At 40.3% G+C, this 25,558-nt stretch overlaps 1 protein-coding gene across 1 annotated transcript in view; it reads right to left on the minus strand.

The window, feature by feature from the left end:
• Positions 1–25,558, minus strand: part of LOC102848488 (chromosome unknown open reading frame, human C9orf3) — a 704,390-nt gene that overhangs the window by 332,280 nt on the left and 346,552 nt on the right. The window contains exons 5-6 of the mRNA XM_006898876.1: positions 19,327–19,516; positions 12,997–13,103 (exon numbers count right to left, since the gene is read on the minus strand). Coding sequence (XP_006898938.1) covers positions 12,997–13,103; positions 19,327–19,516 — 297 coding nt within the window. The remainder of the gene's footprint in view (positions 1–12,996; positions 13,104–19,326; positions 19,517–25,558) is intronic.

Raw genomic sequence — 25,558 nt, forward strand, 5'->3', positions numbered from 1 at the left:
TTACCCCCACCCCGATGCCAGCCTCATTCTACAACAGTGGCACCATATAGCATTTGTCCCTTTGTGACTGAGATACCTCACTCAGCATAATGTCCTCCAAGGTCACCCATTTTGAATAATATTGCACGAGTTCCTTGTTTTTCAATGCAGCATAGTATTCCATCCAATTTTATTTTGAATGAAGAGAGACCCCGAATAAGCAAAGCATTCCTTAAAAAGAGAAACCAGGTAGGAGGCATCTCACTCCCTGATTTCAAATCCTTCTATACTGCCGTGGTGGCCAAGACAGCGTGGTACTTGTACAATGACAGACACATAGATCAGTGGAATAGAATAGAAAATCCAGAAATCAGGCCCTCTACCTAAGGTAAACTGATTTTTGACAAGGAGATGAAATCAATTAAGTGGGGAAACGACAGGCTTTTTAACAAATGGTATTGGCAAAATTGGAAAACTATCTGCAGAAAACTCAAGCAAGATCCACACCCCACTTCCAACACAAAAACCATCTCAAAGTGGATCATGGACCTCAGATTAAAGCAAGGACTATAAACTTCATTATAGAAAAGGTTGGAAGAACCCTAGAAAGTCCTAATCCACAACATAAACAGTCTTCCAAGTATCCTGAAAAATCTACAACCAGGAGAGGATAAACTAGATGAATGGGACTTTCTAAGAATCAAATCCTTATGCCCATCCAAAAACTTCTCCACCATGGTAAAAAGGGAAGCCACAGACTGGGAAAAAGTATTTGGTGATGATATGTCAGATAAGGGACCTATATCTAGAATTTATGGATATGAACAGACACTTCACCAAAGGAGATATTCAGATGGCTAACAAACACATGAAGGAGTGCTCAAAATCATTATCTCTAAGAGAGATGCAAATCAAAACAACTATGAGATATCATCTCACTCACCCCAGTAAGAATAGCAAAATTTAACAGAGCAGCAAACATCAAGTGCTCGAGAGGTTGTGGAGAAACTGGAACCCTTATTCACTGTTGATCGAAGTGTAAAATTGTGCAACCACTATGGAAGGGGCTGTAGGGTGCTTTCTCAAAAAGTTGCAAATAGAAATACCATTTGACCCAGCCTATTCCCAGAGTATTCCACTACTGGGAATATACCCTAGGGAAACCAGAACTGCCAGCCAAGCAGATATATGCACAACCATGTATTGCGGCTTTTTTCAAAATAGCAAAGAGGTGGAAACAACCTAAGTGCCCATCAACGAATGAATGGATTGAGAAGCTCTAGTATATTCACACAATGGAATACTGTGCTGCATTGAAAAACAAAGAACTCATAAAATATTATGCAAAATGGATGACCCTGGAGGACATTATGCTGAATGAAATATCTCAGTCACAAAAGGACAAATTCTGCATCATGCCACTGTTGTAAAACAAGACTGACATTGGAGTTGAAAAGATTCTGAGAAAGAGGGGATAAATAACGTTTACCGTATTGAAACAGATGAGGGAGAGAACTGTTTAAAAGCGATATAGGATTAGGTATTATTATCATGACAGGAGTTCATAATGCAGGCTGCATAGTGGAGTGGATTTGGGGGGAGGGATTGTATAACAATGAAAAATTTTTCTTTTACTTTTCAAAGAGAAGAGTGAATTGGGGTGGTGAGTGGCGGGGAGGGATAAGGAAGGGTGAGGAGGGAGAAAAATGCAACAATGAATGAATGGAAACCAAAGTCTCTGTAAATGTTCATTAAATTTAAAAAACAAATTAAAAAAATTTAAAAACTAAAAAAAATGAAGTTACAGTAAGGTTGGTATCACAGAAGTTTACAACATGTGAGACGAATAAAAGAACAGGATGAAATAAATGAAAGAGAGAGCCAGTGAGACAGAAGAAAAGATCCTTAATGAGAACTTCCTAGAAGAAAAAGTCAAAATAAGATGAAAGGAAAATGAAAATAATATAAAAATCATGTAGGATGACATCACATGTCTGTAGTTGCTATTCAAAAACAGGAGGAGGTTGGAGGAAAGCACTGACATACTGTCGAAGAAGTAATTGAAGAAAAGTTTCCAGGTATCATGAAAACAAACATTTAAGGTGCTCCATGGAACTCAGAGAGATTAGACCTAAAACAACAACAACAACAACAACAAACACCCCAAAACAAGACATCATTGTCAAATTCTCGAAACTCAAAGACAAGGTTAAAAATACTAATAGCATCTCAAGAAAAACAAAGATTCACTTACAAATAAAAGTCAATTAAATTAAGCTCCAATTTCTGAGTAGAAACCATGCAAGGAAGAAGACAATAGGATGGCATATACAGAAGGCTGGGAAAAAAAAAAAAAGATTGCCAGATAAAGATGTTGTATCCAGTGAATTGGGTCATTTAAAAGTGGATAAACCAAATTGATTGGCATCAAAAATAATAAAAAAGAACTCAGCATAATGTCAACCAGAAAACCTGGACTGCCAATAATCAATCACACTGAATGTGGATGATTTAAATGTATAAATTACAAGAAAAAGAGTAGTAAATTGGAAAAGAAAACCCACCTCCAAAACAAATCTCATCAATATGCTGCCTACAAGAGACATATCTACAAAATAAAGAGTATCAACCAAAGGGTAGGAAAAAAGATCCCAAGCAAATGCTATCCATAAGAAATCAGGAGTGGATGCACAGAGGGTGACCCTGGAGTAATTTTTGTGTGCATCACCTCTTGATAGGGTTCCTCTTTCTGTTTTTATCTTCTAAATGTTAAGTCCATTTTGCCTGCAAACACAGAGCTGGAACTACCTGGAACCAAGTCCCAATCAATGATGCTAAAAGCAAATATTTAATTTTGCTTTTCAATCACTTCAGATCTACTAGAAAGATAGACAATGAAACAAGAAGATAAAAGGAGAACTGATGTTTTTTAATTGTGATACAGACCAAGAATATGAATACGCTGTAGACTTCCAGAAGAATAATCAGTTCTTAGAAGAGATGTAACCAGAATGCTCTTTACAAGTAAGGTTGCCAAAGGAAGAATGCTAAATCTCAAGAGGCAGATAAGCAGCAAAAAAGACTGCAAAGGAGGTCAAAGAGGCATGATTCAGAGGTACAAACAGAACAAGAATAGGCAGCTGCTATGAAAACCAAGCCACAGAAGTTTCTAAACAGAAGAATTACCAGTGGTGCCAAATGAAGCAGTGAAGCCCAATGTGAATGAAAATGTACTCATAGAATCAATCTGATGCTTACAAAGGCACAGCAATCTTACAGACTGATAAGAGAAGCAAGCTGATTGCAGATTGCCAAGAAGCTAACCTCTGAAAGATGTTGGGAATGTGCTCTGATGAAAAAGGGAAAGATTACAAAATTGATAGGTTATGTTGAGTTCCAAGAAGAGAGTCCGAAGGATGGGAGAAATGTCACAGTTATCTATTAAGGAGAAGGCATAGAAAGTGGGCTGAACTGCCAGCAGATGGCCAGGAAGACACAAGGTCCCCGTTGGAGGCCTTTGAGTTCCTTTCCTCTAAGCAAATGAAGCAAAACTCTTTCCTTTTTATCATTTCACTTGATTCTGAAATCAGTCAAACTTATAGCCTTTAAATGTAAAACAATTTCATACAAATCAATAAAAATGAACCAGATTCAATGAGAATAAAAGGCTGCATTTGAAATAGTAGAATTAGTTCCCATTAAGATAATTCAAAAGGCCTACCTGCCCTTCCCTGTGAGCAACTCCACCTTATTAGCCTCATTAAGGAGAGGACTCCACAATGTTTCCCTGGCAATGAAGCCAACTGGCGGATCCTTGTTTCTATCAGAGTTACTGCTGTTACACCTGTACAGACCCTGGGGACTCTGGTCCCGTCAGCACAGGACAGGCTCTCATCTGTGCGCCATGTGTCTCCCTCTTCCTCAGCAGGGGTTTGAAAGCTTACATTTATTTTACTTAGTCCCCAACAATTCTGTAATCTGCATCACAACACTTTTCTAGCTCCATCTCTGCACCTAGGACTTTGTCCTTCACATTAAGACAAAGAAACCACTAGGAGGTCAAGGTAGATGTGGTTTTTGTTTGTTTTGGGCTCCAGTTCTGGATGACTTGAGCACAGCAGAATCCAAGAACAACCAGTGGCTCTTCCATAGCAAGAATCGTGGGTGTGTTCCAGTCCTTGTCACAGCGGCTCTGGGTTTTGAGTGTCTTCTAATCTGGAGGCCTCAAATTCCAGCACTATATCAAATAATATTATGTTGTGATCCATAGCATTTCCACGGAATCATTTTCAGAAGCCTGCCACTTTTTAGCAGTCTGGAAGCCCAATGGAAAGCTGTCCACCACGGTGACTCTGCTCATATGTGAAATGTGAGTACCACGGTTTTAAGCAAACAAGCCAGCCCAGTATAACCAGTTGACAGACAGGTGGAGGAAATGCACTCAAAGCAAGAATGTGGCTGGTGGCCTGATTGCTCAGTGAGAGAAGAGAAGCAAGGGAAGGAAAAGAAAATGGAGAGGGATGGAATAGAGACCTCAGACTGTGAGAGAAAAATTAATTTCTGAATGGCCCCGAAGGACCAGTTGTGCAAGGATGTGCAGGTATTCTCAGCCATTGTGGAGGACAACAGAGGCAGCTGACTCACAGGCTAGAGGTGGCGAAAGGCCTGAGCAAGGGTGTTCATATGAGGTGTGGCTGGGAATAAAGGACACAGTGGGTGAGGAAAACCACTAGATGATGCAAGGGTAGGGCATCAACTTACCAGAAAAACTTAAGAGGCAGTAAGTTCTACCACAGAGACAGTTTCCACTATAAAGTTTTGCTTCTACTTTTAAAAAATTATACTTCATTCATGTATATTTTTTTCACTCACTCCCTCCACCCACCAAACTATTTGACCCTGTGATTTCCCCCTCCTCTCCCTCTCCTTCCCTTTTTTGTATGTGCATGAAGATCTCATTGGTTATCTTTTAGTTTTTACAATATTGGTCTTACACAGCATTTGTTCTTATGTGCCTGAGTTAGCTCACTCAGCATAATGCTTTCTAGCCTCTCCCATGTTATATAGTATTTTCAAAATCATTACTCTTGGGTATTGCTTAGTATTCCATCATTTGAATGTACAAGCTTCTCAAATCCAGTCATTTGCTGATGGACATTTGAACTGTTCCCATGTTCTTGCTAAAGTGAATAATGTTGCTATGAACACCAGTGCACAAATCTCCATTTGTAGAGTTTTCATGAAATAAATTCCCCTATTTTAAATAAAATAGGATGGGGGAGGGGCTTCAGTATCATTCAAGCTCATAGATTAGTCACAGCATGGACATTTTATTTTCACTATGGACAGTGTTAAAGACTTGTTTCTTCTATCCCTGTTATGGGATTCTGTTACTGATGGGTGAAGAATCTGTGAAGAAGGCAAAAGATGTCCACAACTGACTTGAAATTTATCAGCTGTAGAGGCAGTGACCAGGAAAAAAAGCCCTGTAAGACTTAACATGACTCATTTTAATGTTTTTCTTGGCATAATTTTTACTTTAATAATGAATCCAGGAAAAAAGGAAGAGATAATAAATCACAAATAATAAAAACCAACAGAAATAGATTTCTTCTGATCCTGCAATCTGAAGCTCCTCAATCCAGAGGGCCTGTCAGACTGCCACCAGAAAGCAGTCGAGGAAGATGGCAGAATAGCGCTGGGTCCTGAGAGAGAGAGGTACTGAGGCTTTCAGAAGACCCATCATCTTCTTTGGAAGAATCCCTTCCACTGTACTGGTCTGCAGGGGAGCCTTTTTGGCAAGTGGGGATGATAAGAGAGCTCAGAGTGCTGTTGGCCAGGACAGAGTGAACAGCTATCAAATCAGGCTCTGCCAGATCCACAGCTCTACCCAGTGCTCATTAAGAGGAGAGAGCAGAAGAAAGTCAATCTGGCTCTGTGGATGGGAAAAGCATTTTTAATAATTAACAAATGAAAAAAGCCTTGGAGTCAGTTATGTGACCTGTAACAATTTACAATGACAAGGAGATCACCATGCCTCAGAAGCCTGTGGATGCAGGACAGACTCCTCAGCCAGAGAAGGTAGAGAATAACAGAATACACAGGAGACTGCTGTAATCAAATAAACGAAAACAAAGTCAATCTCAGACAAACTTAATGAGGTGAATTATTATACACTGGAATGTATGCAAGCATAAGTGGAAAACAGTTTCTATAAATCACTGAAATTAATACAAGAATTTTTCTTTTCTCTCTTCTCACTTTGTTCATACTCTAATACCAATTAGTACAATTCTTTTTATCCTCAATATAATTTTAAACAGTCAGACACATGTCATCAAGTGTTAAAAGACATTTGGCCCAAGGATACTTGTTTTTCATAATTTAAAACAATTATTTGGTGGTAAAAATATAGAAAAAAATGCTAAAACTGTTTTTTACGTATGAACTCCAGGGACACTAACTACATTCACTACATGGTCTACAACCATCACTGTTTCTGAAGTTTCAATCATTCTTAACAAAAATTCTGTTATCACTCATGCAAAATGCTCCCCTATCCAGTTCCTTCATCCATGTCTATCTTCCCCAATGTAATTATTATAAACTATGGTGTCTATATACTTACATATTCTGGATATTTCATATATGTGGATTCATATAAAATTTCCCCTTTTGTGACTAACTTATTTAATATTTCAAGGTTGATGTCACACACATCAGAACTTCATTTCTCTAAATGAGTGAATAATATTCCATTAAATGAATATATAATAATTTGTTTAATAATTCATCTACTGGTGGGCACTGGACTTGTTTCCACATTTTAGCCTTTGTGAGCAGTGCTGTAAATGAATTCTGGTACACGGGCATAAATGTGATAGTCTGCCTTCAACTAGGGTATATACCCAGGAATTTTTGGGTCATAGGTAGTTGCATATTTAACTTTTTGAGGTAATGCCAAATTCTTTTTCCACAGTCCTACCACCATTTTCTCCACAGTCATGCTGATCTTCATGACATTCCAGAGTTCATATATGAAGTATTTTTCTTTAAATATAACTGTTTTGAGATCCTTGAAGGTAGGAATATGTTGTAGGAAAAGTGGACAGTTTTCATTGCTATGAAGTTTATCAGCTGAGCATGAGATTCAGCCTTTCTGACCTTGAAATAGTTAAGCAAGAAATATTAAATAACCAAGAAGGCAGGTGGAGAAGAAGTGAGTAAGGCAGAGGAGAGCTGAGAAGCCAAAGGAATAGAAGGATGTTAGGGAGAGGGTGTGGTCAGGCATGGGGAAAGTGCTGCAAAGATTCAAGCACCCACTGCACTTAGCAACACGGAGACATGCACCAAAACGCTTAAATTGTTCTTCGTGCAACATTTCAATACTGTGCAGTAATTTGAAAAAAAAAAAACAACACAATACAGTTTCTTTGGGCACTGTATCATTTTAAGTGAGTTCTTTTTCAAGATCTTTTTTTTTGCATATTAAAACACACAAGAATTCCTAGGTTCTTTGTGTCCTTTTATAGGAAAGTTCTAAACGATAAAAATAAACCAAACTAAGACTATATAATTCAGTATAGTTTCAGAATAATTACTTCCTCATTATAAATGTATCTGGTAACAATTTTCCATATCACTAGACAACAAATCTTTCAAAGTCATTTTATATTTTGCCTAAACTTAGGCAGATACAATATATGAATTGTTGTTGTTAAGTGCCATCGAGTCATAGACGACTCATAGCGACCCTATGAATAAGAGACCTGAACACTTGTATAAATTTCATCATTTCTCCAAGTTCAGAGGGTTTCTGGAGGCAAGCTATTTTGGAACTGGATGCCACTCCTGCTTCTAAGCTTGTTTTAATCGGGGAGCCATGTCCACCATGGGGAACCATTATCGTATTTGATACATCAGTGTCACGGTGTTTAACATTACAGCAACCATGAGTTAAGAGTTACCTCTGTAAGAAAACAAATGCCCATATAAACATTCCACCAGAAAGGTCTACAAATAACACCTGCTACAGAAGATCAAGGACTACAGTCTTCAATATGGTTTACATTTCAAGCATCAAGAAAACAAAATATGGAAAAAAATTATTAATAGATTTTTCAGGTACTGCTCTTTGGAACAGGAAGCTCTTTTGGCCTCCTGGTAAGGGGCTATCCAAGAGCACTTGGTTTGAATCCACTAGCTGCCTTGCAGGAGATAGATGGGCAATTTCCTCCCTTGTGACATATAACCTCTGAGAATCTGCTGGAGGGTTATATACGAGTTGGTTGTGCACATAACAGCCACAACTCTTTGACACAGGGAGTTCTGTTGGCCTAATGGTAAGGAGTTGTGCTACCAATCCAAATATATGAGGTTCAAATCTACTTTGGGACAAAGATGGGCAGTCTCTTCTCTTGTGATTTATAGTTTATGAAAATGCTCTGGAGTATCAGCTCTAAGTTGGTTCAAACTCTACCATACATAACAACAACACACTTTGATCCTATACTAGAACTCTGTGATAGTTTCTTAGAGTTTGACTGTTGTGTGCATCTGAGAATATATAAGTAAACTTTTCTTTCTCTGTTAAAAAAACAAAACAAAACAAAAATCCTCACCACTGGACAACAGGCAACATCATGATGTTGTTGTTATGTGCCATCAAGTCGTTTCCGACTCATAGCGACCCTATGCACAACAGCTCTAAACCCTGCTCTCTCCTGCGCCAACCGCACTGTCTCTGACACACCCATCCCGATTACCCCAGTCACCGAATCAATCCATCTCATAGAGGGTCTTCCCCTCCTGCACTGTCCCTCCACCCTCCCAAGCATGATGTCCCTCTCCAAGGACCCGTCCCTCCTGGCAACATGTCCAAAGTATGTCAGACGAAGCCCCAGAATCCTTGCCTCCAAGGAGTAGCTTGGTTTAATCCTCTCCAAGATGGATCTGTTTGTTTTCCTGGCAGTCCAGGGTACATTCAGTACCCTTCTCCAGCACCACAGCTCAAAAGCATTAACTCTCCTTCTGTCCTCCCTAGTCATTGTCCAACTCTCTGATGCATAACAAGCGATTGCAAATACCATGACCTGTATCAGGCGCACCTTAGTCTCCAGAGAGACACTGTTGCTCCTGAGTACGTTTGAGAGGTCCCTAATGGCAGACTTTCCCATCGCGATATGCTTTTTGATTTCCTGACTGCTGGTACCAAGAGTGTTAACTGTGGAGCCGAGCAAAGTGAAGCTGTGAACACTCTCAATCTCTTCATCATCCATCTTGACGCTGCCAATTGGTCCAGTGGTGAGAATCTTTGTCTTCTTGACGTTGAGCCTTAGTCCATACTGAAGGCTGCAGTCCTTGACCCTTCGCAGCAAGTGCATGAGGTCCTCCTCAGTTTCAGCAAGCAAGGTTGTGTCATCTGCATAACGGAGATTGTTGATAGATCTTCCACCAATCCTGATGCCACAATTCTCCTCATAGAGCCCAGCCTCTCGGATAATCTGCTCTGCATACATGTTGAAAAGGTATGGAGACAGGATGCATCCCTGGCGTACACCCTTCCCTATTTTGAACCATGCAGTGTTACCCTGCTCTGTTCTGACTACTGCCTCTTGGTCCAAGTATAGGTTTCGTATTAGCACAATTAAATGTTCTGGGATTCCCATTCTTCTCAGAGTCAGCCACAGTTTGTTATGATCCACACAGTCAAATGCCTTTGCATAATCAATGAAACACAGATAGACATTCTTCTGGTATTCCCTGCTTTCAGCCAAGATCCATCTAACATCAGCAACGATATCCCTAGTACCACGACCCCTTCTAAACCCAGCCTGGACTTCCGGCAGTTCTCTGCTGATGTGCTGTTCTAATAGTTTTTGGATGATCTTCAGCAGAATCTTGCTTGCATGTGAAATCAATGACACTGTTCTGTAGTTTCCACACTCAGTTGGGTCACCTTTCTTTGGAATGGGAACAAATATGGATCTCTTCCAGTCAGTTGGCCAAGTGGTTGTTCTCCAGATTTCTTGGCACAACTTGGTGAGCACATCCAGGGCAACGTCTGTTATCTGAAATACTTCAATTGGTATACCATCTATTCCTGGGGCTTTATTTTTTGCATGATAGACAGAGAAAATATTGGAATTGGGAACTATTTAATTATTTCTGGATCCACAATCAACACTTTCGGTACCAGTAGACAGAAATAAAAAAATGTGTTACATTAGAAAAGTCTGCTGTCAAGGACCTTGCCAAAATGCTAAAGAGCACTGATGTCAGTTTAAAGACAAAGATGTACCTGTCCATGTCATGATCTTTTAAATTACTTTTTATACATCTGAAAAATTGGATGAATAAGGATGATAGAAGATGATAGCCAAAGGAACTTTCTCTTGGAGAAAGTGCAACCAGGATGCTCCTTAGAAGCCAGGATGAAAACTCCTTTGTCTTACATATTTTGGGCATGTTGTCAGGAGGAACCAATACTTGGAGAAAGGCATTATGCTGTAAAGGAGAAGGGTCATCAAAGCAGAGGAAGACTCTCAACAAGATGGATTGACACAATGACTATATCAAAAGGCTCAAGTATATCAGAGATGATGAGGATGGCACAGGATAGGGGAAGGTTATAATTAATTTGATGGCGCTTAAGAACAACAACATAGGCTGAATACCTATGACAGCATCTTACTATCACTTATCTGTCACTTTGTCATAGTTTGTATGCTTCTGTAGTGCTGGACACAATGCCACTGTTATTTCAAATCCCAGCAGGGTCATCAATGGTAGGCAGATTTCAATGGAGCATCAAGACTAACAAAGACCAGGAACAAAGGACTAATTTACTGAAAAGTTACCAATTAAAGCCCTATGGATCACAACAAAATATGTTTTGATGCAGTGCTGGAAGATATGCCCATAGTTTAGAAGACATTCAAAATGCACTGGTCACAACAATAGATAGCATACCATCCACTGAAATGATGGTGCTGATTAGGCAACATCTCTTTCTATTCCACATGAAATTTGGTATCGTAAATCATATAAAACTAAAATCTATTTTCCCTTCCAAAGTCTGCTTGGCCAACAATCTTTACTGTCTCTATAAAGAGCCTTACCATATTCCTCATTGTTCAAGTAAAAACCCTAGAAGTCACTCTGGATGCTCTCATTTCCCTCTTCTTCACATTCATAGACTTGCTAATTTTACCACCAAAATGTGTCTCAAATTGGTCTACTTCATGGTATTGTTGCTGCCACACCAAGCTCACTTGCAGGGACTTTGGTGCTCTTCTTTCTACTCCCTCTGTTGTCTATACTCCCTCTTCCACAGCAGCTGGAGCAGCGCTGTGAAAACAGGAGATTACTGAGCTCCTGCTAAAGGTGCTGTGAGTGTTCCACTGGTCGCTCTGAGAGGAAGGCTGATATGGCTTGGCCCCCGGCTGCCTCTCCCCTCCTTCCTCCCACCTTCTAGTCCCATTGTTTTTCTCTCCTATATCAGGGTGGTGCGCTTCTTCATTGGCCAGGGTATTACTCAGCACTTCACTAACTCAGAGTGGTACTCCCAGCCTCACAGACACTGTATATTCCTCACAGTTCTCTCTCTCTGTTAATAGCAGGTTATACACCTGTGCCCTAAGTAGAAGATGCTCCTTAAGAACAGTGACCTTGGACTGGTCAGTTCTTCGTGCAGCTGTCTGGTCTGGCCCCAAGCTGGAGCCCAGGAAACACCTGCTGAGGGAATAAGAGCGCCAGCAGTGTGGCTGGGCTGGGAATGCAGGGTTCCTGGCTCTGTGCCTGCAGCTTCCACTGCCCAACCTCAGCTCTCTTCAACAATGAGTCAGCCTGCAAGGCTGGGTTTGTGGGCAAACTTGTAACCTTTCCATGAGAAGAACGGAAGTCTTATACTCATATCCTGCAGAGGGCTCACAGATAGCCTCCCTGAGGTCAAGCCAGGATAGGTGGGTTTCCACTAGGCTTTTTCTTGGAGATCTTTTCCAGTCATCACAGGGAATGAGTATACCTCTTAAAAACAACAAAACAATCCAAGGCAGGCTTCTGACTAGAAGGTAACTTGGACTTCAGAGTTGTTGTCTAAAAAGAGGTGAGTAGAACAGGAAATGCCTGGATGGACCACCCTTCCCAGATGTCTGCTGTGGTGGATGCTTGACTCTGGTCAAGGCAAAGCAGGAGACCCAGCTTTTGTTTTCATAATAACCTTAGTATTCCTGGCAGATAGGCACATAGTTTCATATAAATAACTCTTCAGTGGCATGAAGGATACATCAGTCCTGCCTTTCATGCAAGAGTCCTGGGTTCGAATTCCAGATAGTATATGAGCTTTGTGCAGCTGTTGCTATGGTGCCGAACAGGTTTCATCAGTTTCCAGTTAAAAAAAAAACCCCAAAAAACAGCCAATGAAAACCCTAAGCTCACAGCAGTCTGATGTGCAGTTGTGGCTGTAAGGCTGGATGGAGTTGTCCCATGTGCACAATGTCTTCACAAGGTGAGGGCCTGTGGACAGCAGGGCAACAACCGACTCATGCACACAATGACAGGAGTACAGAGTGGCAAAAAAGCAAGTCTTTAAACAACAACAAATTAGCAGAAGCTAGGAATCAGAATCCTCCTACAGAACAGCAAGCAGAGAAATTGATTCCTGCTGGGATCTAACTGGGAGGCTTTCTCAAAGAGCTTCTCCTAACTTAAAGGGTCTGTAAGGCAATGAAGCTCAGACTTTTCCACATCCACCACAGCCATCACGTAACATGAGCACTGGCACTTCAAACCATGCACTGGGTCCAGGAAGTGGCCTTATGCTATTTCTTTTCCTTAACGGAGACACAAGAAATTATCAGAAGGCAAATTCAAACTCACACCACAGAAAAGTAAAAACAAAACAATCCTATCAGTGGGAGGAGATTAACATCCAATCTAACTTACAAAGAAAACAGCTTGTCCAATGGCTTGAATGGGCCTTGGAAGGAAGCGGAAAGAAATCCAGATGGTGCTTACCTGAGCACTTGTACCTCTTCTGCTGAATTGTGTACTTCGTCCTGGAGGCGGAGCCAGCGCAGACAGGCCCTCAACTCACACTGCTCCTGGGCTTCCAGAGGGGATAGCTGCTGGGCCACAGACAGACACACAGACACAGAGACCCAAAACACCTTAATCATTGCCTTCCATGGCTGGGCAAGAGTTGTCCTATGCAATGGCCAGCTTTGTTTTTTAATTTCCCTGCCAGGAAAGTCAGGGTCCCAGAAGTCTTTGCTTCTTACTCTGAGGTCAGTGGACAGTAGCAAGCCAGCCAGTCTGGAAGAGGCCATGACCCTACCCCCTGCTGTACATGCCTGACCTGGGAGCTGACCTTTCCAGGGACTCTTTTCAGGTTTTGTCTTTCTGTACTGGGTGCGGATGGTCACTCTTAGTTTTATTAAGAATTATTTACAGTGAGACTTGTTAATGAAACACAGATAATTCTGTGGCATATAAACAGAAAGACTTTACTGCCTAGACTAATTTTAGGGAGGAACAGGCTGCTGAGACCCTATGTCCAAGGGGTCACTGGCTGACAATGCAATATAGAAAGTAGACTAAATGACTTTAATCTCTATATTGTTGTTGTTATTAAGTGCCATGAAATTGTAGACGACTCATAGCGACCCTATGAATGAAAGAACTGGATACTTGTATAAATTTCATCGTTTCTCCAAGTTCATAGGGTTTCTGGAGTCAAGCTACTTCAGAAGTGGATGTCACTCCTGCTTTCAAGCTTGTTTTAATCGGGAAACTCCACCAAACACTTTTCACCATGGGTAACCATTATTGCATTTGACACATCAGTGTCATAGCATTTAGCATCACAGCAACCACGAGTTATCTCTGTACAGCAAATGGACATTACAGTATGCCATTTATGGGCAAAGAAACCCTAGGGGCACAGTGGTTGAAACTCAGCTGTAAACCCCAAAATCAGGGCCTAATTCAACAGCTGCTTCATAGAGAAAGATGTGACAATCTACTTCTTTAGGGTAAGAATTCTTCTGGAGTTCCTCAGTCATACAATGGCTAACATGCTGTTAATAGAAAGGATGGTGGTTTAAGGCCACTTTAGAAGAACACACTTAAAGCTCAGAAAGGTATTATCCCACAGAAAGTATAGTAAGACATTAAACTTTTACTGAATGAATTCACATCCAGCTCCACAAGCCCAGGAAGGACTCCCAGGAGAGCAAGTTTCCCACTCCATAGGTAGGATACTTAAAGCCTGCAAATAATCACCACCATCATAAAGGCAAAGAACTGTCAGCAACCTACACACACACACACACACACACACACACACACACACAACCCCCAGCATAACACATATCAAGAAAAAAAATCACATAATATTAAGAAAGCACCAAGCAGCTTAAAACATTGTGAGAAAACAAAAAAAGCCTTCCCCTAAAGAGGCAGAGCATATTGCAGACCCAAAGAGTAACCCAGAGACAGGGAGACAGAAGAAATACATTGACTTGGAATCATATGAACAGGTAGAGAAGAAGGTGCAAATGATGGAAGAAAGAATGAAAATAATAAATAAAATCAATACTCCATCGACAAGGAAAAAGAAGAAAAATACTGATGTGAAGTTATATGAACAGCTACAGAAGAAGGCGCAAATGATAGAAGAAAGAATGGAAACCACACACTAAAGCAAATACTCTGGAGCCAATGAGTCAAAAGAAATATACTGATGCAGAGGAAAATGAACAATGATGAAAAAACTTGCAAAAGATGTAATAAATAATTGAAGCTATAGATAAAGAGGTACAAGAACTGAAAAAAATCACAAGACAGAGAGAACATAGCCAACACAGTACTGGAAATGATAGGAAAACATAAAAATTTAATCCAGATTATCAAGACTGAAATGGCAGACATATTCAACACAGGGAAGGAACAAAAGAACAGAATGGAAGAGATGGAACAGAGAGTCAGAAAGGTACATCTCAAAGGCATCAATTCTCCTTCTATCCTCCTTAGTCATTGTCCAACTCTCTGAGGCATAACAAGTGATAGCAAAGACCATGGCCTGTATCAGACGCACCTTAGTCTCCAAAGAGACACCATTGCTCTTCAGTACTTTGGAGAGGTCCCTAACAGCAGACTTCCACATGGCAATATGTCTTCTAATTTCCTGGCTGCTGATGCTGAGAATGTTGACTGTGGAACCAAGCAAACTGAAGCTGTGAGCAATCTCAATCTCTTCACCATCCATCCTGATACTGCTAACTGGCCCAGTGGTGAGAATCTTTGTCTTCTTGATATTGAGTCTCAACTCATATTGGAGGCTGCAGTCCTTAACCCTCTGCAGCAAATGCGTCAGGTCCTCCTCAGTTTCAGCAAGCAGGGTTGTGTCATCTGCATATCACAGATTGTTGATTGATCTTCCACCAATCTTGACCCCACATTTCTCCTCATAGAGCCTAGCCTCCCAGATAATCTGTTCTGCATAGAGGTTGAAAAGGTATGGCGACAGAACACATCCCTAGCGTACACCCTTCCCAATTTTGAACCATGCAGTGTTTCCTTGCTCTGTTCTGACGACTGTCTCTTGGTCGAAGTATAGGTTTTGCATTAGCACTATCAAGTGTTCTGGGATTCCCATTCTTCTCTGAGTCAGCCACAGTTTGTTATGATCCACAAGTCAAACCCCTTTGCATAGTCAATGAAATACAGCTATACATTCCTCTGGTATTCCCTGCTTTCAACTAAGATCCATCTAACATTAGCTACAATATCCCTAGTACTGTGACCCCTTCTAAACCCAGCCTGGACTTCCGGCAGTTGTCTGCTGATGTGTTGTTCCGGTCGGTATTATATAGAACAGTGAAATCCACATTCAAGAAACTCAGTGAACCCCAAACAGACTCAAAAGAAAAACATCAAGGCATATCATAGCCAAATTCTCAAAAGATAAGGATAGAATACTGAAAGTAGCTTGAGGAAAGCAAATTGACACTTATAAAGGAGAACAAATTGGAATAAGTTCTGATTTTTCATGAAAGCCAAAAAGACAATGGGATGGCATATAAAGAAGGCTGAAATAACTGCCAGTCAAGGATCCTGTACCCAGCAAAGCCGATCTGAAAATACAAAGGAGAAATTAGGTCATTTGCAGAAAAGCAGGGCCTTAAGTAATTTGTGAAAACAAAACAAACTCAACTAGAAATTCCAAGGGAAGTCCATCCATCACAGAGAGAAAAGTGGATGAACCATAATACCCAGAAACAATAGCAGAATAAACAGCAAAATGGCAGTGGTAGATCCTGGCCTGTCAATAATCACACTTAGTGTGTGAATGGATTAAATGTACCAATCAAGAGGGGGGGAAAGTAGCAGAATGAATTAAAAAACCAAAGCCCATCAATATGTTGTCTACAAGAGACACATTTTAGAAACATGGAAAAAGAGAGATTAAAAAACAGAGGCTGGATAAAATTTGTCAAACAAAAAACACCCAAAAAGGAGCAGAAGTGACAATACAAATCACTAATAAACTGGGATGAGTACAATCTGTAGTATTTGTCCTATTTTAGCCATTACCTTAGCTCCCTCTGGGTTCAACTACCTTGTTTGCAAATTCGTATTCTTGCAAATTATCAATGCCTGTGGGACAAGAGAGGATAAAAAAGAGGACAAAAAAGGATTAAGAGACAGAGTGCTTTCCCGCTCTGAGCAGCAAGACTTGAGGGAGATTGGAGCAAGACTCTGGTGAGAGTGAGACCATGTATGGAGCAGAGACCGTGGCACGGTGTAACCAGAGGAGCTGAGATAAAGTCCACAGTTAAAGGTTTTGCTGTTCTTGCCAGATGATTGAAGGAAAAGCTGAATTATAAATGCTCTGAGGCAAATTTCGCTAGATGATCTGGATTTGACTGCTGAACTGAAACCAGGACTTTTACTAATTAAGGAATTGTGTTTTTCTGTTAATCTTGTTTGAAACTGCTGGACTGATATGGTGATATATTCTTTGCCTCTCCCACTTCCCAAACTATTTCCCTAATAAATCTCACTTTTGGTATTATAATTGTGAATAAAGTCTGTGAGTCAACAATAAATACATGAACTCTTACTGCTGGTGTGGCTCTAGAGGCAATATAGGGTTGGGCTGTGGGCTTTTTATCTGCTTTCTGCTCTGTGGCAGTGAAGGGCTATGCTATTCTCACACCCTCTGGCCCTTTCAGAGAGACGCTCATGGCTCTGTGCCCCATGTCTCTTTTTCTGCTCTTTTTACACCACCATAAAGGGTAGGAAGGGCACGATATAATGCTTAAAGGCATAGTAAATGAAGAAGACATAACCTTGGACATCTGTGCACCAAAAGACAGAAATGAAAAATACATAAAACAATAGATAACAGATCTAAATAAAGAAATAGACAACATTACAGTAGTGGTAGGAGACTTGAAAACACCATCCTGACCAGAAGATACATCAACTAAAAAGAATTTAACAAAGATGCAGAAGATCTAAATGATATAATCAGCCAACTTGATGTTGTAGTTGGATTCAGAGTACTGCACCCAACTAAGAGTCAATTTACTTTCTTTATAAAATGCATATGACACATTCTCCAGAATGGATCAAATATTGGGGCACAAAAACAAGCCATAACAATTTAAAAATATAAAAATAATACAAAGTATCTTTTCAGACAACAATGCCACAAAACTAAAAATTAACAAGAGAGTAAAGCTCATAAAACCACTCATTTGGAATCTACATAATCCCCTCTAGAACAATATTTGGTTACAGAAGAAATAAAAAAATGAAATTTAAAAAGTTCCTGAAAATAGTGTTAATGAAAATAAAACATATACAAAAATCTCTGGAATACAACCCCTTCCTGATAAAGACAACTCAGCAAAATTGGAAGAGAAGGCAATTTCTTTAACATAGTGAAAAGTACATATGCAAAACCAAAACCCAACATCATTCTCAAAGGAGAAAGACTCTAAAAGCATTTTCCTTACGAATAGGAACCAAAGATGCCCACTGTCACCACTTCTATTCAATATGGTATTGGAAGTACTTGCTAAGATAATATGATAAGAGAAGGAAATAATGGACTTCAGAGCAGCAAAATGATGGTTAAACTATCATTATATGCAGGCGATATGATACGGTACAGAGGAAATCCCAGAGACTTAACAAAAAACTGTTAGAGTTAGTAGGCCAATTTAGCAGAGTGGCAGGAAGATCAATATCCAAAAATCAGTGGCATTCCACAATGTAACAAAGAGAACTCAGGGAAGGAAACCAAGAAAGCAATACCATTTACAATAGCCAACCACAAATTGAGATACTTGGGAGTGAACCTAACCAGAGATACAAAAGACCTATGCAAAGAAAACTACAGAACAGTTCTGCTAGACACAATAAAAGACCTTAAGAAATGGGAAAGTGTTCCCTGTTCATGGATAGGAAGAGTCAATATTGTGAAAATGACAATCCTACCAAAAGCAATCTATATGTTCAAAGCAATCCCAATACAGACAAATTTATTTTTCTATTTTAATGAAAGTTTACAGACTTAGGGTTTCCAGAAGACATAGAAGATTAAAACTTCTGATTTAAATATAATCTCATTATTTAAAAATAAAATCACAGTCAACATTACTCTAAATGGAACCATAAAGGAGGGCTGCATGTACTGTAGGCTAACTTTTGATTGAAGTCTCTGTTCAAATGTTCACTCATCTAAAGGCCTTCTCTAAACATCACTCAAATACCACTCTCTTCCATCACTCACTGCAGGCTTCATATTTTCTTCATAATCCTCCTCATTACTGCCAGACATATACTAGATTATCTAATTGTCTACTCTCTCCTGTCTCTAGGCTGTGATCCTTACAGGGACCAGAGATGCCCTCCTTGTTTTTGTTGCTCTATCCATGATCAGTAGGATAGTGCCCAGCAACCAACGGAAGCAGGTGCCCCTGGGAGAACTCAAACCTCCCAACTTTCAATTAACGGCCCAGTGAATTAACGGCACAACCCCAGGACTCCTAGTTCAACACATATTTGTGGGTTTTTGTTTTTATTTTATTATTGTGTGTGTGTGTGTGTGTGTGTGTGTGTGTGTGTGTGTATACAGTCAAATCGGATCTGACTGGTACAGCCCCTCCTACTCCAGCAAAGCATTTGGTGGATTTGAACCGCACATCTCTGGGATTGCAGTGCAGCTTCTTGCCACTAGGCCACCAGAGGTCCCTTAATACATATTTGTTGAATGGATAAATGAAGAAAACTTGATACCAGACAACGAAATGCTTTGAGTCACCTTGTACTTACCTGCTGTGCTTCAGTCCAAAATACATCTTCCAAGTGAGTGGCAAATCCTTCACTCAACCACTCCTCTGTCCAGTCCAGGGCCCCAATGGCAAGACCAAACCAGGAGTGAGCAATTTCATGGCAGAGGCGTGTCCCACACAGGTGGCTGCCTCCAGTCAAGGTGCTCTGCGAGAGGAAGAAGAGGTGTGGACTGTGGACAACAGAGGACAAAACACACAGAATCTTGTTAGAGCTTGTCTGTGGGGCTTCTCCAGTGGGTGGCTTTTTTTAGACAGGCAAGTCTTATTATCATGTGCATGTTAGGTCTTGACCGATAGGCTTACAGCTTAGGTGCTTTCAGAGGTAAAACTGCAGTTTAGGTGTCTGGCAGAGAGTCAAGTTACTGTTTCTGCCAAGTAGTTGTCTCCATCATCAAACAGCTATTAACTGTAATAAGTAACCTGCTTAGTTTTACTCTGAAAAAAATTACAAGGCTCATGGAAGCATTTATTGTAAAAATTATACTCTAAAGGAAGGGCAGGTGAGAGAGCAAGACCAGGTTGTCAAGGGAGTGTTTCATGAAGCCAAAATCTGGAGCCGCTAAAAACAAAACTAGCAGCCATATGAAAAGATTGGGGACACTAAGAAGAATGGCTTTCTCTTTCACTGCTCCACAAATTGCTTGTCTGTCAGATACTCCTCTAAATCTGAACATTCAGATTAAGACAGACTAGGAAGAAGGACTGGCCACCCACTTCTGAAATAGCAGGCCTCTGAAAACCCTATGCACAACAGAACACACGCAGAATAACAGAAAGGGCAACCTAGGTAGAACTATCAAGTATGGAAATACAAAGGAGGAGGAACAGTTGTAAGCAGACCCTAGTGAATGGAACATGGAATGTGAGAGCCATGAATGCAGGAAAATTAGAAATTGTTAAGAAAAAAATGGAATGCATAAACATTGACATATTAGGCATTGGAGAAATGAGATGGACTGGCATGGGGCATTTTGAGTCAGATGACCATATGATATATTACTCTGGAGATAGTAAGTAAGTAAGCCAAGGCTGCTTGCAGATTTCCCTTCTGATTCCTAAAACTACCATCAAAGAAAATCCTGCTTGTATTTCCAAAACTTCATCTGTTAAATTGAGAGAACGGAAAAGTGGGCATGTACTGAGCTGACTACCTTCAGCTTTCATGTAAAAATATAACAGTGCAGGCCTCAAAATGCAAAAGTAACATGGGTCTTTGGGAGGGTCTGTCAGAAATAACAGAAAGTAGAAGTGGAATTGGAACATTTAAGGAGTGCAAAAATGGTGCAAAAGGCTAACACACATGGTGGCTAATGAGAACATCTAAAGTTTAAGACCATATAGTGTTTCCTCAGAAGAAAGACCCTCCAAAACCCCAGCCAGTAACAATCTTGTGGAGGACAGTTCTATTGTCACATGAGGATGTTTGCCTTTAATTTGCTCAACAACTGGCTTGGTATTTTGGGGAGGAGGGTATTCAGGTCAGTCTGTACAACAGCACAGTGTATACAGAAACTGCCAATGTTGTTGTGTGCTGTCTAGTAGGTCTGATTCATATCAACCCTAGATGACTGAATTGAACTGCCCTATGGGGTGTCCCCAGGCTGTCATCTATGGAAGCAAACCACCAGGTGGCTTTCTACTGTAGAGTCGTCACTTGCTCACTCAAACCACTGGCCTCTGGGTTAGCCAACAGATAGCTTAACTATTGTACCACTGGGGTACACTGCCAACACTATTTTAGAGCACTAGGCAAAGGTTAAAAAGGGAAACAAAACAAGGAATTAGAGAGAAACTGAAAAGTACAGATGTTGGGTTCCCCTTCCAGAGAAAGTTGCCCCTACAGAATGGAGAATGGTGCAACTTGGCCTTTTCGAGTAAACAACTTCTTGGTCTGACATGTGCAACACTACAAGGAAAAGCCACAGAAATTCACCAAGTAAATAACATTCCAGACATACTGTTGGCAGGACTCCATCTTTTTGGCTAAAGTAAAACAGAAGTAGCTTCAGGCTTTATAAACAGTATCAGAAACAAAGCTGCATTGGAAGCTTCCCCAGCCAGCAACAGAGTTGGTACACATGCACTTACAGAGATTCTATCACCAACTCACCAAGGCTGGACATATTATGGGACCACAGCAACAATGTTCATGAAGAAAAAAGCCCAGAATGGTCTGTTGGCTCTTTCGTCCTAGCTAAATCTCATAAAATACACTAATACACAGTCAAAGTCTGCACAAATCTGAAAGAAGGAAGAGAAGCAGGCAAGGATGTGTATTCCCTTTCTTGCCTCTCATTTTCTCCCCTCCCCAGCTGTCAGTACAATGGAGGCACCATTACCCTGGTCTTAGTGCATGGCTGAAGCTTTGGCATTGCTGGAGTTTAAGCTCAATTTCCCTTCTTTGGGCTTTCTTTCTTAGGTGAGGGATAAATGTATTTGGAGAGAATGGAAGTTCAAACATTCTCTTGACTCAGAAGAAAGTGTGTAGAACTACACAGAAGTGGCCCTGTTTCTCCCAGAGAAACAATTTCCCAGCTGAGCAGCTGACCCCAACTCTTCACTGCAGCCTGGTTTGACTTCTAAAGTTAGGACATACTGGGTGCTCAACTCTGTTTAGGTTTCTTCCTTCAAACAAAATTAAAACACTGAGTCCAGTTTTGGAGGAAACCTTTTTTCAAGTTTTTCTTTTTAAATAAAATCCTGACATAAAAAGACTGATAGGATTTTCTTCAAAGGATAATTTCTTTTTCTACCCTAAATGTCTGAATTTCTCATGTAAAATAGAATGTTGAAAGTTCTTACTTTATATTTTAATTTTTTCAAAAACATTGAATAAGGAAAATAATGTTCTTATGCTTACCTCAAGGAATGGCATTAGTCTTTCCCCAAAAGCATCACTTATTTCATGTCCACCCGCAGAGCTGAATGAGCTCTATCTCACCTTCTTCTACCTTAACCTTAGGGAGCTGGTGACATAGCCCCTAGGTAGTCCTTGAAGTTGTGCTGCTAATGCCTCTGTTGGTTTGAATCAACCAGCAGCTACGTGGGAGAAAATATGGGCAATCTCTTCTCATGCAATTTAGTGTCAGAAATGGCAGGTCAGCTATGAGTAGAAGGCAATGAATGAGTGACTGCTTTTATCCTTTATTCCTGCATCTCACCCACCCTGGACTTTTCAGAGTCCTATTTATGGTCACCTAGCAGCTGTGCTCTTGTCTCCTTGACAAGGCCCATTTTTTAAAATAATTAATTGTTTTATTAATTTTTATGAACGTTTAAAGAGATTTTGGATTTCCATTCATTCATTGTTGCACTTTTCTCTCTGTCCACCCCTCCCCTCTTGTTCGGTCCTCTCTTTGAAAAGTAAAAGAAAAATTCTCTCATTAGTATACAATCCCCCCACCCCCACCCCAAGTACACTCCACTATGCAACCTTTATTATGGACTGTTATTATGTCCATAATACTCAATCATATATTGCTTTTAAACTGTTCTCTCACTCATCTTTTTCAATGCAGTATACATAATTTATCCAATTTTTCTCAATCTCACCCCAACCCTGATGTCAGTCCCGTTCTACAGCAGTGGAACCATGTAGTATTTGTCTTTTTGTGACAGAGATATTTCACTCAGTATAATGTCCTGCAGGGTCACCTACTTTGAATAATATTGCATGAGTTCCTTGCTTTCCAATGCAGCATAGTATTCCATTGTGTAAATAAACCAGAGCTTCTCTATCTATTCATTTGTTGAAGGGCACTTAGGTTGTTTCCAACTCTTTGCTATTGTGAACAAAGCCGAAATAAACATGGGTGTGCATATATCTGCCTGGGTGGAAGTTATGCTTTCTTTAGGGTAAATTCCCAGTAGTGGAATTGCTGGGTAAAATAGTATTTCTATTTGTAACTTTTTGAGAAAGCATCAAAGAGCCACCCATAGTGGTTGTACCATTTTACACTCTCACCAACAGTGAATAAGGGTTCCAGTTTCTCCACAACCTCGCCAGCATTTCTTTTTTGCTGCTCGGTTAAAGTCTGCTATTTTTACTGGGGTGAGATACTATCTCATAGTTGTTTTGATTTGCATCTCTCTTAGAGTCAGGGATTTTGAACATTTCTTCATGTATTTGTTGGCCATCTGAATGTCTTCTTTAGTGAAGTGTCTGTTCATATCCTGTGCCCATTTTTCAATTGGGTTATTTACCTTTATCTTGTTGTAGTGCTCGAGTATTTTATAAATTCAAGATATAAGTCCCTTATCTGACATGTCATTACCAAATATTTTTTCCCAATTTGTGGCTTCCCTTTTTACTCTGTTGGAGAGATTTTTAGATGTGCATAGGGATTTGATTCTTAGAAGGTCCCATACATCTATTTTATCCTCTCTTGGCTGTAGATTTTTCAGGATGCTTGGAAGACTGTTTATGTTGCGGATTAGGACTTCTAGAGTTCTTCCAAGCTTTTCTTTAATGAAATGCACAGTCCTTGGTTTTAGTCCTAGGTCCATGATCCATTTTGAGTTGGTTTTTGTATATGTAGTGAGGTGTGGATCCTGCTTGAGTTTTCTACAGGTAGTTTTCCAATTTTGCTAGCACCATTTGTTAAAAAAGTTGTCATTAATATTGCATGGTGCCACTGTTGTAAAATGGGACTGATATCAGGGTTGGGGTAAGACTGAGAAAAACTGGATCAATGGTGTATACTGCACTGAAACAGATGAGGGAGTGAATAATTTAAAAGCGATCTATGATAGGGTCTTATGGTTATCACAAGAGTCCACAATTAAGGTTTCATAGTGGAATGAATGTACTTGGGATGGTGGGAGGGGTGCGGGGGTATTGTGTACCAGGGAAGGAGTGTTTCTTTTACTTTTGAAAGAGAGGAGCGAACCGGGGGGGGGGGGGGGGTGGCAGGAGAGAAGTGCAGCAATGAATTAATGGAAATCCAAAATCTCTCTAAAAGCTCATTAAAATAATTTTAAAAAAAGGTTGCCATTTCCCCACTTAACTGATTTAATCTCTTTGTCAAAAATCAATTGACCATAGGTAGATGGGCTGATTTATGGATTTTCTTTTCTATTCCATTGATCTATATGTCTATCATTGTACCAGTACCATGCTGTTTTGACCACCACAGGAGTGTAGTAGGCTTTGAAATCAGGGAGTGAGATGCCTCCTACCTTATTTATCTTTTTAAGGAGTGCTGACAAAGCCCATTTTAAAACACAGGTTTCTTTTCTTTTTCTCCTCTATAAGAGCCTGTGTCAACGGTCTCTATGAATGTTAAATTGCCAACTTATTATTACAAAATATGGAAGACAATTATTTCAATGGCCTTTATTCTAAAATCATTTCTGGTTGGTTTTTTTGTTGTTGTTGTTTTTTCTTATTACAGAGTTTTCCCCATTTTCTGAAATAGGGCAGTAGAAGCAGGGAAGTAACATTATCCATCTTTCCAATCTGCCAACCCTCTTGGTGGTATTGTCAATAATAAATTCTCCTTTGTTCCCGTGGCCCAAGGAGGGCAGGACACGTGTGCTTCCCCCCTTCTCAAGAGACCCCTGCATGGTGGCCTGCTAGACAAATGTCAAGTGCTATACCTGTCTATCAGCAGCTTGCCCTTCAAAGTTAAAGATAACATGTCTGCTCCAAAAAGAGTTTCTCATGATTGTATGCCGACCCACCTAGATTAGAACACTATGCTCCTTTATTTGAAATACGGTTTTAGCAGAGGAGGAGTGCCCTCATTACTCTCAGGAACTGCTCCAACACTCCAGGAAAAATTCAATTTGGAGCGGAAATGGAAAATTTAATCAGATTTTAAGTAAGGGCTGGGCTTTGATTTATTTCTGCGTTTTCAGGGAGATAGAATTGTTTGGCTCATCTTGTGCTCAGGGAATGATACACTTTGAACTGGCTCCAACTAGAAGCTGTTACCAAAGCAGGCAACACAGGCAGAATCACTAAGAGCTCCCAAGCCATCCCTCCCATTATCCTAAGACAGACTCTAATTCCCCAAACATGGTAGTGGGAAGCTTACAAGAAATATTTATCTTTACCAAACTGGAACATCTTGTGGGTTAAAAGTTTTCCCTAATTCCAGCAGTATGTGGACTCCAATGGTCCATTATAGAGAAGAAGGAAAATCTTTGAAAGGAAAACTACAGTCCCTTTTCTCCAAAGGCAAGCTGGTAGACTCTTAAAGAGACTTTGG

The sequence above is a fragment of the Elephantulus edwardii genome, unplaced genomic scaffold (genome assembly GCF_000299155.1).
Source record: "Elephantulus edwardii isolate Elephantulus edwardi_28Jun2011 unplaced genomic scaffold, EleEdw1.0 scaffold00238, whole genome shotgun sequence".
Classification (NCBI taxonomy): domain Eukaryota; kingdom Metazoa; phylum Chordata; class Mammalia; order Macroscelidea; family Macroscelididae; genus Elephantulus; species Elephantulus edwardii.